This window comes from Euprymna scolopes, chromosome 19, assembly GCF_053919585.1.
Source record: "Euprymna scolopes isolate OS-2025 chromosome 19, ASM5391958v1, whole genome shotgun sequence".
Classification (NCBI taxonomy): domain Eukaryota; kingdom Metazoa; phylum Mollusca; class Cephalopoda; order Sepiida; family Sepiolidae; genus Euprymna; species Euprymna scolopes.
Window position 1 is genome coordinate 75,376,588 of NC_136500.1, and position 15,415 is coordinate 75,392,002.

Genomic DNA, 15,415 nt, shown 5'->3' on the forward strand with positions numbered 1-15,415 from the left:
GTTAGATTAAAATTATCCCAATGTGCAATTATAATAATTATTATCCAAATGGAAAATTGTTCTTTCTCTTTAGAACATACATGAACAATCGGTAACACAATTGGTAGCCATATTTTTTATGCCTGTTAGCCTGACCGCGTGGTTGAATACCGGAAACTTTCTATACCTACAAGTTGATCAGGAAGTGACGTCACACTGTCGTGTTCACTGGCCTACTCTCTCAGTGGTGGTGGCAAAATACCCCACTAAAATCATGTGAGAAAGTTTTATGTCAATTAAAGCACAGAATTGTTTGGAAGTGGATTAGCATAAGCATAAAATTATGTAGATTTTTGTGCCTCTCTCTTTGAAAATCAGCCTGATAAGTGCTTAGCTTGTCAGGCTAAGGTATGGAACTGTTCAATTCAAGGTTTCAGCCATCAATATTTTTTTTTTTTTTTTTTTTTTAATATGATCATACGAAAATGCTAATGTGGTTGCTCAAACATTTGTTATAGGCTCAAGTACACTTTTTCAAGTGCATAGGCTTTTCAAAAGCTCACTTGATAAACTTCCAGCAGAAAATGTAAATAAAATGTATTATAAAATGTAATTAAAAAATACTACATATATTTTGGATAGAAGTGGCATACATTAAATCATTAGCAATAAAGATGATTTGGCCATGGATACAACAGATCAGATACCCACTCATGAAGAATTTTCATCAGGTATAATTCCTAACCCCAGAATTAAACTTCACCTCAGAATATCAGATCATTACAAAATTTGGCAACATAAACGGTTTTCTTAAACATGGGAAAGTGGATCTGGGTGTTAAGATGGGAACTCCCTCCTCAAATAGAAAGTTAAGAAATTACAAAAACGGTATTTGATTAGGTTTTGAAGTGGACAGGGGGAAAAAAAAATGCAGAGAAAGAGAGAGTTTAAATTGGGAGTAAAGATGAACATCTTGCTCAGGGGGTATCTAAAGCAGCTTTGTGTCAGTATTTTTTCTATAATATACAGCAATGCTGGGTAACCTTGCTAGTTTAGGATAAAAAAGTGAAAATATTTTTCTTACTCACATTGTACTTCCTCTAAAACTGTGGTTGCAGATCTTTGAGGAGGTTCTCTTAATGGGCCAATTTTTTGTTGTTGCTGCTGTTGTTTTTCATAGTCCTCTTGGGTTTTATTGAGATCTGCGATAAGCGACTTGTAAGGTTTCAAATTAAAAGATAAGTTCAAATTGTTGCTTGATTTATTTCGACTTTCTTTCTCCTGAAAGATAAAAAAAAAAAAAAAAAAATACTATCAGATAACAAAAACAGCATTCTGAAAATTTCAGGGTTGCTTTCTTCATTAAAAAAAAAAAAAAATTTCTATTCCAAAAATAAATTGCAAAAATTTTAAATGACAGTTAATTCTATAGTAAAACATTGATTTTTAGTTTTATTTTGAATAAAGTTATTTGCATAAATCTTGTTTCAGATCTAAAAAAAAATTGCACATAGTAATTGAATATAATAAACACTTAATAATATCTATACAGTAAATACTCTATATTTTGGCGTATAAGACGATCCTTAAAGTTAAAATTTCATAAGATACCAAGTGTTGCAATCTAGGCTAAACAAGCATGGTTTCGCTATTTAGCAGTCATCTTATATGATAAATTTATTAAATTTTGCTCCAATTTTATACCTTGTCTTATCTGACACCAAAATACACAATACTTCATGTAACTGCAACAGTATTCCCGTGGTGGGTTGAGCTGACTTTAAATGACTTCACTGTGTTCCAAGTCAAGATAGTTCACCCACACTAATCAGCAGCCGAATCCTTGGCATACTTCAGCTTTTCTTCTAGTCACAAACATAAAAGAGCTAACTAGAAGTTGTATTCACTGTTCTAATTCATGTCTGCACTTCTTCCAGATAGCGGGTGAAGTTGAGCTACCAAAATGCAGGTGAATTCCTCCTCACATGCATGATATGAAAACAATATGTAACCTACTTTCATCAGAATAGTCCATGTGTTGTATATTTGGAGGAGGATGATATATATTTTTCAAAGGATTCGAGGACAACTATAATAAGTGGTTTTCCATTAAGGTCAATGGGGTCAAGTTTGACAGGTGTGTGAATGGAGAAAATGAAAGTGGTTAAGTAATGTATTGTAAGTCATAAAAAAAAAAAAGGAAAAATTTTGAAAGTCAGAAATTAACTGGAAACAGGTTGTATGAAACATAAAATGAGAACTTCAAAATGATGAAGGAAGCAGAAAACCACTTACTATAGTTGTCCTCGAATGCTTTGAAAAATATATATATCATCATCATCATCATCATCCAAATCTAACTAATTTAAATCTATTAATAGTTTTTAAAAAAGACTTTATAGTTTTAAATTAAGTCACTATTTTCGATGAAATTATGTATATAAAATAAATCAAATTTGGTGGGCAATACATTGCATGCATATATATATATAGTCCCATCATGCAGAGCTGGGGCCACTTGTCAATATGTTTTGAGTTATCTTTCTCAAAGAAAATCCAAGTTGAAAACGTTAATGAATGAAATACTAAGGCAATTTAAGAAAAAATATTCAGAAAATTGCATATTTTTATAGAGATATCTCATCTTTAATAATAATTAAGACACTTTTTTTCTTTCTTTTCTTTTTACAAATTATTTTTTTTAAAGATTATTTTAATTAGCATCTTAAAAGTTTAATTAAATCAATACAATATCATCTAATTACAAATCATGAATTGAACCAAATTGTTATAAAAATATAATTTTTAATAATAGGCTTGGAAATTATTTTAATAGGCTAAAACAATTTGTTTCACTTCACTTAACCATAAATGCAATTAAATATTTAATGATAAATAAAGATAGTTTTATTTTAGTCACATAAATTATTTAGAGTGAAACTCAGATCTGTGTGATGAATGAATTGCAACTACTTCTGAATAAATGTTTACTTTCATCATCAAAATATTACTTCACTAAATTTAGTAGAAAATAACTTTTAAGCACTTTTTAATAATAGTAACTTAACATTTAAATTTTCAATTTAACAATAACAAAAAATTAGAAAAAAAAAAGATCAAATGTAATCAAAAATCTTATCTAGGCTTTTATTAAAAATTTATATGCATTAAATTAGCATAAATTTCACATTTTATTATGTAATAATATTGTTATTTACTCTTAGAATCTGTTTTCAGTTTGTGTGGTGATATAAGAATTATACATTTATTTTACATATTTTTCAGCTTTCAAAGGAGCAAATGCGTCAACCAACGCAACAGTTCTGTAACTCTAGCATTATTTAATACAGAATAATTTCAAATTTAGTACGATGCTCATATGAATAAACAATTGTCGTCCAAGTTATGCTGAAAAACATTCATTTTCAACATTAAAAAACTGGGCACAGAGAATACATTAAAATGGAAAGTAAAAGTATGAAGACTTGACGAATTGCAGCAGTTTTTTTTTATTTTTACTTAAGAACAAATTAGTATATGCTTCCAAGACAAATTTACACCCCTCCCTTGAATTGAGCATGAAAAGATAGTAATAGTATAATTTTGGATTCATACGGATACCAAATCTCTATTAGTAAGATATAACAATATTATTTGATTCAATAAACAACACATAAGCAAGCTAATTACAAAATTAGAGATAGGAATTCTTAAATTGAACAGAAGAAGACTGGAAAACCCTACCTGTGTTAGTCAATGTTTTGTAAAATATTGCAGAGATCTGGTTATGACTGTGACCTGAACATATGACAATCACAGCGCACTGGTTCTTGTTAGATCACCAACGTTAAGCAACACTGAATCTGGCCAGTATCAGATGCGTGTCCATTTAGGAATACTAAGTGCTGTATGTATTTAAGTATGCAGGTAAGTATAATATTCAAGGAAGCAAAACACTACTGCCTTGCACAGTTCTGAGTTACTCTTAGGCGAGGTGTAGCACCTGCCAGCCTTCCTCTGACATTTCAAAGGGTTACAATACAGGAGGTAGATGGAGCTCTTCAACAATAGTTAAAGCAATCCATCTAAGAGAAGGGAACTGATAAAGGTAATCTTTTAGTGATGGTATCACCAACAAAACATCCGCTTCCAATTTGTCATAAGCTCGGATGTAATAAGGCTTAGAAAACTGCCATGAAAATTCTCATATCAGTGCACATTCTGGTCTAACCAAAGATAACGAAATATTAAACGTGGCTTGATGCTTGCAGTGTATAGGGGAAAAGAACAAAAAAAACAAAAAAACTTAGATGGACAACTTAAATGTTATGTATAATTTTTTTTTTTTTTTTTAGTGTGACTTTTGACAATTTCCTTTTATTTGTATTAGATAATGGCTTCCTAATTGAAACATGAACGATAAATAAAAGATCGTATGATACATAATATACTTTAATATAAACTCTACAGAAAAAGTTAATTTTAAGATTATCTGGTAAAAAAATTTGATATATATCTAATCCAATAGTGCTAAATATTAAAATAATACATTGAATATATTCATAAGTTGTTAGATATATGACATGTCAAGGTGTTAACCAATACAGCATAATAGGAGCAAACTTCTCCATATTAAGTCAGGATTATGTGTGAAAATAAATATGTAAATATGCTGTTCCTGTTAAGGGTGTGAAAGATGGGGATACCAATCAAAACAAGAGAGGATGGAGTTTAGAAGGGAAATTTGGAATGATCAAGTTGCTAGTAACACATAAGGCCTAAGTTCATACTTTTATTTATTTTTTTAAACTTATGGTATCACTTTAGGATAAGGGTTAAAGAGATTATCAGTTGGACAAGGATTGTTAGCATAAAAGGATTGGAAACAATGGGTTGAATGGATAGAACATTACTTCAGAGGAATTTATTATATAAGTATTTCTTTACATTAAACTTGAATGCTGTAGTTGGTTGGAAGCAGGTCATGGTTATTTTGTTCACTGATAGGATTTTCTAGGAAAGAAACATTGTTCATGGTAATTATTAGTTCTTTGGTTGTAGATAGGAGAGTTCTTGCTGTGAATATTTTACAGGGATGGTCAGAGATTGGCACTCAAGCACTGACCATAAACAATACAGTTGAGAGTAGATAAAATAGTACAGTAAAGAGAGGCTGGCGACATCTTTTATGTGTAGAGATGAAAAAATGAGAAAAGATCATTCTGCACCAAGTTGCAAAGTTGATTTTGTACTCTGTCAAGAGAAGTATGCACAGATAGGTACCTCTCTAGATATGACAGCAGTACTCAATCAGAGGATTATCTGACAGTAGTGAGGTACTTTCTGAAGCACTAGAAAGATCAAACATTTTTTTCAGCAATATTAGCAACAAATTTAATTTAAGTCCTCTATGTCAGGTCTGGGATGAAAGTCAGTCCTAGATATTTATCAAACAAGGGTATTTTCTCAAAAATTCATTTCAGTTGAAGAAAAGTGAGAATCAGTGTTATTGGTAAACAGACAAGCTGTGTTTTAGCGGTGCTAAATGTAACAAGGACCTTTTTACCCCTACTACATCATATGTTCCAAGTTAAGAGAGTGAGAGAGAAAGAGTTATAAAGACCTTGACCATCAATACTCTTAAGTACTGCCATAGTTGTGTTGTCTGCATATATGTCAATGAATGATCTTCAAATATGATATAAAGGATCAGTAAGAGACTTATGCCCAGAATGAGGGGGGGGGGGATTATGATATTCAAAACTAAACAGCCAGTCACAAAAATACTTCTTCAGTACACACCACAATACAGTTGAAAAAATAAAGTGTGTCCAATACTACCCATTTTATTAATTACATGATTAGAGGTATTTTTTTCAGTTGGACGGGAGGGTGTCATTCACTGATTAAGCCTTTTTGACAATGTTTAGTAAATTTTGTATCCCATAATTTCTTTTTTCAAAAATGGAAAAAAAAATGGACAGAAACAATTCTTTGTGAATAAAATCTTTTTTTTCAATGAACTAAGATTATATCATGTTAAATTAAGACCTCTAGTATTATGATACTATGGTACAGCTGGAAATGTCTTGTCAATTATTAAATTATTTCTTTCTGATAGGTTCATAAAAGTAGTAGTTGAGGGGCAAAAATCAGAAGCTCACAGTATTAATGCTGGTGTCCCTCAAGGGTCCATCCTGGGCCCAACTCTTTTCCTGATCTACATTAATGATCTTCTAAATCACATCCTTACATCATTTGTAGACATTTATGCTGATGACACTACCATTTATGGTAGCACATCTAAGACAGTAAACGACCAAGTTCTCTCTGATTCTCTCTCCTCTGATCTTGAGCGCGTGGTACAATGGGGAAAGGAGTGGCTGGTTACTTTTAATGCATCTAAAACCAAGCTTCTCTCTTTACATCATCAACATTCTGATCCACATCTGGCATCAATTGAAATGAATGGCTCTCGTCTTCAGGAGGCCTCAAGTTTTGACAAGCTTCTGGGCTTGACCATTACTCCTGATCTTAAATGGAACACGTACATCAAATCTGTTGCCAGGGCTGCTGGAAAAATGGTGGGATCTTTCTATTGATCCAATAGATATCTCACTGCTGATGCAATTCTGTCTATATAAGAGCCAGGTACGTCCAAGGATGGAGTACTGTTGCCACATCTGGGCAGGAGCTGCTAGAAAGAACTTGTCCTGCCTTGACAGAGTTCAAAATAGACTTCGTAGCCTTGTAGGGGATGCCCTTTTCTCTTCCCTGCAACCTCTATCTCACAGAAGAGATGTTGAGAGCTTGTCTCTGATGTATCGTTATTTTCATGGAAAGTGTTCGACTGAGCTTCAGTCTATGGTCCCACCTTGCCAACTTTTTACAAGTAGCAATACACATGAAAAAATTGAAATAGCTTGAAATATTTCAATATTGATATGCATAGAAAGAGCTTGATGAGCTAAGAAAGAATCTTTTTAAATTTTTAAAATCTGATTAAAATTAAGGAAGTTATGGCTATTTTTGTGCCTCACACGTTCGGATATTTTTCCCTCTTTAAGACCATATGCGTTTCGTCACATTTTTTACACTACTTTTTCAGTAAAAATGTCATATCTTTGTTAAAACACAAGACTAAGAAATGAAATTTACCATATAAGTGTATTTTTGTACAAGGAATCAGAATATGCAACTGAAAATCTCCCAAAGTTTATGGTTTCCAAATAATCTGCAGTAAATGTGCATAAATATGCAGCAATTCCTTAAAAATGCCATGTATCCATAAACAGAAAGAAGTTGGAGAACTCAAAGTTGAATTGTAATGTGCTTTATGTACAAAAAACTTAAATCTAAACATAAGACCATTTAAAAATGAATATATTGCAATATTTCTTTGGTATTATTGTAGATAACCCCACTCAACTCCTTCTGACCACCCCTCCAAAATGTGATTCTACCTTTTTAGGAAATTATGTATAAAATGCCATGAAAAACTTTAATGAAAGATAAACAAATTATTTTAGAATTGAATGTAAAATAATTTCCTATTACAGGTCATTCTAGCATTTTAGGGCAGTTAACTGTTTTTTTTTTTCTATGGGAAAATATGCATGCTTTTTTTTTTTAAGATGATTATGTGTAGTTTTAAGAGGGTTTCTATGCAATGAGAATATGGGGAGGGTTGCCATTCGGACTTTGAATTAATTGTAGGGCTAAGGAAAATTATGTGTGAACATACTGAAAACTTGACAGAGACAAAGCTAACAAAAACAATATTAGAGGGGGGAGCGGTTAGTTTCACAAAAATTTAATGTAAAATAATTCATCATTTCCTGGACATTCTAGCATTTTAGGACAGTTAACCAATTTATTTTTATGTGTATTTTTCTTTAAGGAAGGATCTATTTTTTGTTTGTTTGTTTTAGATGCTTGTATGTGGCTTACAGAGGTATTTTGTTGGGGGGGGGGCTTGCCACTCGAACTTAGTGTTATTGTTAGGGTTAAAGAGTGTTTTAGGAGGAGACTTGCCACACATAATTTGTATTAGAGGTGAAGTTAAGAGAGCTTTTTTTCAAAGAGAGCATTCAAAAATTTGTTGATTTCTATTTTCGAGGTTGAAGGTGTTAATTCCATAGGCCGTTTATACTACGCTGGAGCAGGTTGTAAAAATATCTTTCGCTTAATAAGTAGAAAAAAAAATAATGAAATAAAAAGCTTCCTAATTGTAGTTTGATGTGTTTTCTAACTGCTTTTAAAATTTCAAGAATACTGATATAGATTTTGAGGGTTTGTATTACTATACACATAGATTCGAAAAAGTTGTCAAAAAAGCAAATATATAACAAATAAATGTTATCAAAAGCAAGTTACTTTTCTACCTAACTGGATAATTTTTTAGTGTTTTTATTTAATGTAACATGTTTATTCAGCTTGAAAACAGTGTTTACCGATGTTTTGGAAAATTTAAAATGGCGCCCGACTCTCTTGAAACGGTAAGTTTGTGGAAAAGAGTTAAAAATAAAAAAGTAGACAAAATACTGCTAGAAACTCGCTCAATATATGTTACCGTGACATAGGCTGACATATATTCGGTGAGTTTTTAACAGTATTTTGTATAGTTGTTTTTTATTTTTAACTCCTTTTCTCAAACTTACCGTGTCAAAGAGAGTCGGGCCGGGTGCCATTTTTAATTTTCCAATACATCGGTAAACACTGTATGTTTTTCGAGCTGAATAAACATGTTACATTGAATAAAAACACAAAAAATATATCCAGTTTGGTAGAAAAGTAACTTATCTTGCCTTTGATAACATTTATTTGTTATATATTTGTTTTTTGACAACTTTTTCGAATCTATGTATAAACGAGATTTTGATACTTATTTTGATTTTGAAAAAAAAAACATTTGTGGCTGTTCGCAGTAAAACATTGTTTTAATTCGTTGTTCAAAACTAATTTAAAGAATAAAAGTGCATGCAAGCTATATATCTACAAAAGTTTATTTTGTTTTTTTAACCATGTTTTTAAATTTGACGAGCAATGTGAGAAATTGCAACAGATTCATAATGCCGAATTGGTTGGGATTGTTGTTATTATACATTCTGAAAACCGAATAGTTCTAAACTAATGTTATTCTGATAACAAAATAGCTCTCATTAAACATATAAAAACATTTATATTCATATTTTCATGTTTTTCTTAATTCGTTCTTGAATAAAAATTAAAGAACGCGTGTTGTTTACACTGTGCTATTGCTGATTTTACAGGCTGGAGCTGCTGCTGCTAGTAATACTAACTTCATTTGACCAAATTCGAGAAATAGAAACAATTTTTTTTTCGGGTAGGTCCTTTTAAATCAATTACCGCGGTCCTACTCAACATAAAATAATACTTTTAATTGATAAAGATAGTAAAAAGATTGATTTACTTACTACTGGGTGTCCGAAGAATTTTTTTTTCAAAATGTTCAATACTCGTCATATTAAAGTCTTATTTTTAACACGACAAAAAAAGAAATGGTCAAAAATATTTCGGACACTTGACAGTATTAAGATTAACACCTCTTCTAATTGGTTCCCAAATTTCATGACGAAATTCTTCATACAATCACGGTACGGACCTTTAGAAAACAAGGGCGGTCATTACAAAACCTTACCGAAAACGCCATTTTATGACGTTCACATTTTTATCACTTTATTTGCTTAAAACTCTTAAAATATATAATGTACATTCATATTTATTAATTCATTTGAAAGTATATTCATTTCCGAACAAAACAGTAGTAATTTGAAGACTTGAAGTGCTTTGGTTTAAAAAATATGGCTATTTTAGTAGAACTACCTTGAAATCTGTGATTATCCAAAGCGTTTTTTCGTCCATGTGTATTACTATTACAAGAAACACTAGTCTAGCTGAAAACACTATCAATAATTCCCCCCACTCTTTATCTGTGCCTAAACCTAAAGGTAGATTCCATGAACAAAGCTTCTTTCTTAGAACTGCATGCCTGTGGAATTGTCTTCCGTTTTCCTGCTTTCCGGCCGAGTACTTGTACTTGAAACGACATTCACCCTAGAGGAGTTGAGTCGACTTCATGAAGATGCACATCTCGTACCGCTGCGGCCCAAGCCCGGCGATCGGAGGCAAGATCCCGAGTGAGCAATAGCCAGTCATGTCTCCAACGAGACAGGCTGAGTACAATACGGTTGACTTCAAGTCTAACGTAAATAAGTTCTTGAGGAGCCGTTCCATATAAATTAACAAATTTACCGAATTTTCGTTACTAATGATTAACAAAACACTATCTAAAACTCCATATGAATCTTTCTGCTGTAAAAAAACAAATTTAAGCAGAATGCATATATTTGGTTCAACTTGCTTCGCAAAAAAGAGTAAATTGAATATTAAAGCCGACAGAGGTATATTTCTTGGATACGATAAAAACAGTCCAGCCAATTTAATATTTTTTCCCGAAAAAAATAAAATAAAAAGAATCCGGTGTGTAAAATTCACAGACACGTTTAATTTTACAGACGAAAACCCGTCATATGAAGAGGATGAAATTATATTACCTTAAATAATAAGAACAAACGAAAACAATAAAAATGACGGAGACGAGAGTGTCCATGATGATGATGATGATGATGATAAACTCGAAAGATATCCCAAAAGAAATAGAAGACGACCCGATTTTTTGGGGGTCGACAATATAAAGGATTATCAAATCGACTATTGCTATTCAATGGGAAATGCGCCAAAAAGCTTCAACGAAGCAATTAATTCAGAACATTGTGATGAATGGAAAATTGCCATGAAAAAAGAAATAGATGCCTTAACCGAAAATGATACCTATACGGTAGTGCCTCTCCCAAGAGATAAACATGTTATTTCTACCAGATGGGTCTTTACAAAAAAAAGAGTAAAGCATCAGGCGTAGAACAGTACAAAGCAAGATTTGTTGCTAAGGGGTGCTCTCAGATTTACGGTAAAGAATATTTTTCTATGTTTTCACTGACCACAAACCTAACGACAATCAGAATTTTAATGCAAGTCGCATCACAATATGACCTAAACATCCATCAAATGGACGTAAAAAATGCTTATTTGAATGCCCCAATAGACTGAAATTTATATTACCCCTCCAGAGGGATTTATAATGAAAAATAAAAATAGCGTGTGGCAACTTAACAAGTCATTATATGGTCTAAAGCAGAGTGCTCCGTGTTGGAACACCGTATTCCATGATTATATTATTAAACAACAATTTAGACAATGCGCTGTAGACCCCTGTTTATATACCCAACACAAAGACGATAAACTACTGATTTTGGTTTTGTGGGTCGATGATATTTTAATCGCATCAAATTGTGACATAATGTTAACTGATGTTAAGAACAAATTAAGTAAAAGATTCAAAATGACCGATCTTGGCAAAATATCCTGGTTTCTGGGGATAGAATTTACTCAAAGCAAAGGACTTGTTACGATAAATCAATCGAGATACATCAACAAAATACTATTAAAATTTGGAATGGGAGAGTGCAAGAAACGCTCTACACCGGTCGAAAATGATATTAATAAAAATATACACACAGAATCTGAAATAATGACACACAATATCGTGAAATTATAGGTAGTCTTATATATTTAATGACTGCAACCAGGCCCGACATATGCTATACATAAACAAAACTGTCACAAAAATTATCACGACCGACAATGAAGGATTTAAACAGAGCTAAACAAGTTCTACGTTATTTAAAAGGAACTAAAGAACAGAAGTTAGTACTTAGAAAATCAAGAAATCCCCTAAAATTAGGTTTTTCGGATGCAGACTGGGCAAACGATGAAGATCGCAAGAGTGTATCTTGATATTGTTTCAGACTCTCAGAAAATGGGCCTATTATTTCATGGAAATCTAAAAAGCAACAGATTGTATCTCTCTCTACGTGTGAAGCAGAATTTATCGCGATCACACACACGACCCAGGAAGCACTCTACCTTAAAAATATCCTGAAGACTATTTTGGAGCCAGAATTGATTACAAGCCCCGTAGTAATTAATTGTGATAATCAAGCCAGTATAGTCTTAGCACAGAACACGATAATCAACCAAAGATCTAAGCATATAGATATAAAATACCATTTCATAAAAAACGAGTTAAAAAAGGAATCCATTATTTTGAATTACATATCAGAACAAAATATCGCTGATGTATTTACGAAACCGGCGACAAGGATAAAGCTGCAACGTTTTTTCTCAAAACTTGTTGGTGAATTTGACTGAATAATTTTTTTTTCTTTCACTGCCCTGTATGTATATAGATTTCTATATATTAAAAATACAGACCAGCGAAGTTCCACTTATGAGAAGGTTTTTACTTTTTTGCATGAATATCAGCGGAAACCCCTAGGGGTAATGCTCAGAGTATATATATATATATATATATATATATTAAAAAAAAAAAAAAAAAAAAAAGAATAGTCCTGGACAAGACGTTAAACTGTATCCATTTTATTTGTATTAACACTTTAACCTACTAATGCGTAACTAATATTTTTGCTTAAAAAAAGAAAAAAAAAAGTCTTTGTAATTTCCTTTTTGACGTTTGAACACAATTAAAAATGGCGTCTTTTTAAATGCTAAAATTCTAAAGATCCAAATGATTTCTAATTTTTGTTATGTCTAAGTGAATATAAAAATATATATTTATTTTTGAGCAGAACAAACACAAGGGACTTCCCCATTATAAAAAATAGGGAGGATGTTGCAATATTTTAAGGTTAATGGGGTATGATCCCACGCATTCGGAAGATTCTATTTATTAACGATGCTGCTAAGAACTGGCAAATCAAATTAATTCACGTTCTGCTACCAACCAATCAGAAACCAGAATTGCTTCATAAATATTAAACCTTTTCTGGAGCAATTTCACATGTTCTTTCCCGGGTTTCGACACGGTAAGAATATTTTGTTCTGGGGAACTGTCTACTACAAACAAGTCACCTCCCAGGACTTGTGTAACAGCGAATGATCTGAAACTGTTCTGAAACTCAGAAATGGCTTACACTTCTTGAACTATATTTTCCAATTTCTACTGTACACTCTTTAACCCTTATCCTTGAGTGGCCTCTTGGCCTTGATAATGTGGTGATGCCTGTGTAATAAAAAAAAAAGAAAAAGAAAGAAAAAAAAGAAAAAGAAAAAGCTAATATAAACTTTTTTGTGAAATTTATATAAAATATATACTGGTGATTGTCACTTCTTTATAAAAAAGGTTCATCCCTATAATATTACATTGCTTGGCTGTGAGCATGGAAATAGCTCAGCAGCCCAATTTTATTTTTACAAATCTAACTGCTGATATGACACATGGAGCCTCTGACTTCTGTTTTTACATACCTATGATCTTACTATGTCCTTTGCATAATTGGCTGGTGCCATAGGATCTTATTTAACTAGTCAGACCCGCCTTACTACAGATACCACACACATCATCAGTCTAAAATGTGTTGTGAGATATTTGATACATAATGCTTCTAAAGAGAAAATCTTAAAATGGATTACTTTAGTTGACTTGCTTCAAATCTCTGTTATCATAGACATGTTTCCATCAAACTAATAGTTTTTAAGCTGTTCTCTCCCCACCCATCTTAATCATGGTAAGGACCTCCAGGTTGTTCTTAACATCCTTAAAACGTTTCCTTGGTTTATATCTTAAATATTTACCATACTGCAATTCCCCATATAGCTGTTGTTGTTTAGAGAGCCTGTCGTTTTCCATCCTTGCTAGATGCCCAACTCAACAGGTCTGACTGTACATTTACTGTAAAACAATGTTTTGAGCAAAGAATTACTAATTAATATTAAAATTCATCTCAGGCATGTTGAGGAGAATGTCTCTAGATTTATGAGGCATTAGCTCTGCCATAGATAATAGACCTGCAGTTTCCAGTATTTCCTGCCCTTCACGATAACATTCATAATCTCCCAGAGAGAAAGCATCATGTACAACAAACCATACAACATTGACAAAAATGCAATTTAAGTAAATGACAAAGTAAAGAAAGGTAACAGAGAATATCAAAGAATCTATCATCTTACCTTTGGATGTGGGTCTATGTTTAAAGTTGGAATTGGATTTGAAATACTTGGGGCGCCATCAACAAAATGGTTTGAACAAACCTGTCAACAACAAAAGTAAACATAGTTATAAGAATTTACTTTAAAGAATAAATGTGCATGTTTAAATCTTGGAGCATGTCTTTTTACACAAATAGAAATATGATATTGGTTAATCCTCTTTGACAGTCACGGAAACAGGCAGCCATGGCGGTATGTGCAATGCTCAAAACTCAAAACCCGACAAATAGGACATGAAAATGCAATATATGCTCAAATTCAACTGCGTTTTAATTTGCACATGTCAAATTTAAGCATATAAACAGCCCATATTTCTTTGATTCGAGAGAAGGTTTTTTTTGCTCACTCTTAGTCATTTTGTATATACTTTGTATGTCAGTGGGGGGGAAAAAAGAATGACAGATTTTTTTTGTACGGTTAACTTGCGTGTCACAGGGAGAATAGAATGACGGATTTTTTTGTGCACAAAACGGTATTCAGCAATTAAAAACTAATTTCAACATTTCACCCTCACCCCTCTTAAAATATATAAATAAAACTGAATACACATTACTAAGACAGTAGTTATGTCAAAGTAATTTATCTCTATTGCAAATACCAAGATATTTTTTCCACAACATTTCACAAATGTGTTAGGTTTCTTTTGTTGAAATTTCACAAATAATACTATTTGACATACTCAGCTACTGTATCAACATTACTCAAGGAGTAGGAATATACTAGTTTTTATAAATTGCTTTAAATTTTATTTGAAAAAAGAACTTTCATAATGTTAACTCTGTATCATTTTATTGTTAACAAAACACTGAGATTTGATTAATGTTATCACAATATTTTCAGGATATATCTAGAAACGGTCAGTAGCAAAAACAAAAAAATACCCCCCCCCCAAAAAAAAACTAGTCCTTTTATACTGCGAAGATGAGGGAAAAAAGTGAAATTACTGTAACAGTTAACTTAATTATTTTTGAAGGTTATATCTATGAAATTAGTATGCAAACAAAATATAATCTTCCTTTTTCTAACAATATTTTTCTTTTATAAAGATTAATTATTTTCAGGTTTATTTGAATTATGTAACTATTTTAAAGACAAATGTGTTTAGTTCACTTTTTTCTTTCAACACAAAGTGAAAGTTGGTTACAGAATTTAATTTATTAACAGATTGTCTGACACAAACAATAAAAAGACAGTTAATAATAAAAAATGTCATACAGAAGGAGTATGCATGCATGGAAATAAAACAAAAATACAATTGTTCCTATTACAGCAAGAAACACAGCCTATC

At 32.0% G+C, this 15,415-nt stretch overlaps 1 protein-coding gene across 17 annotated transcripts in view; it reads right to left on the reverse strand.

Annotated features, from left to right (window-relative positions):
- Positions 1-15,415, reverse strand: part of LOC145239758 (uncharacterized) — a 340,227-nt gene that overhangs the window by 41,523 nt on the left and 283,289 nt on the right. For all 17 annotated transcript variants that reach the window (XM_080103182.1, XM_080103166.1, XM_080103179.1 and 14 more), the window contains exons 2-3: positions 14,089-14,169; positions 1,068-1,260 (exon numbers count right to left, since the gene is read on the reverse strand). In XM_080103182.1, coding sequence (XP_079959308.1) covers positions 1,068-1,260; positions 14,089-14,169 — 274 coding nt within the window. The remainder of the gene's footprint in view (positions 1-1,067; positions 1,261-14,088; positions 14,170-15,415) is intronic.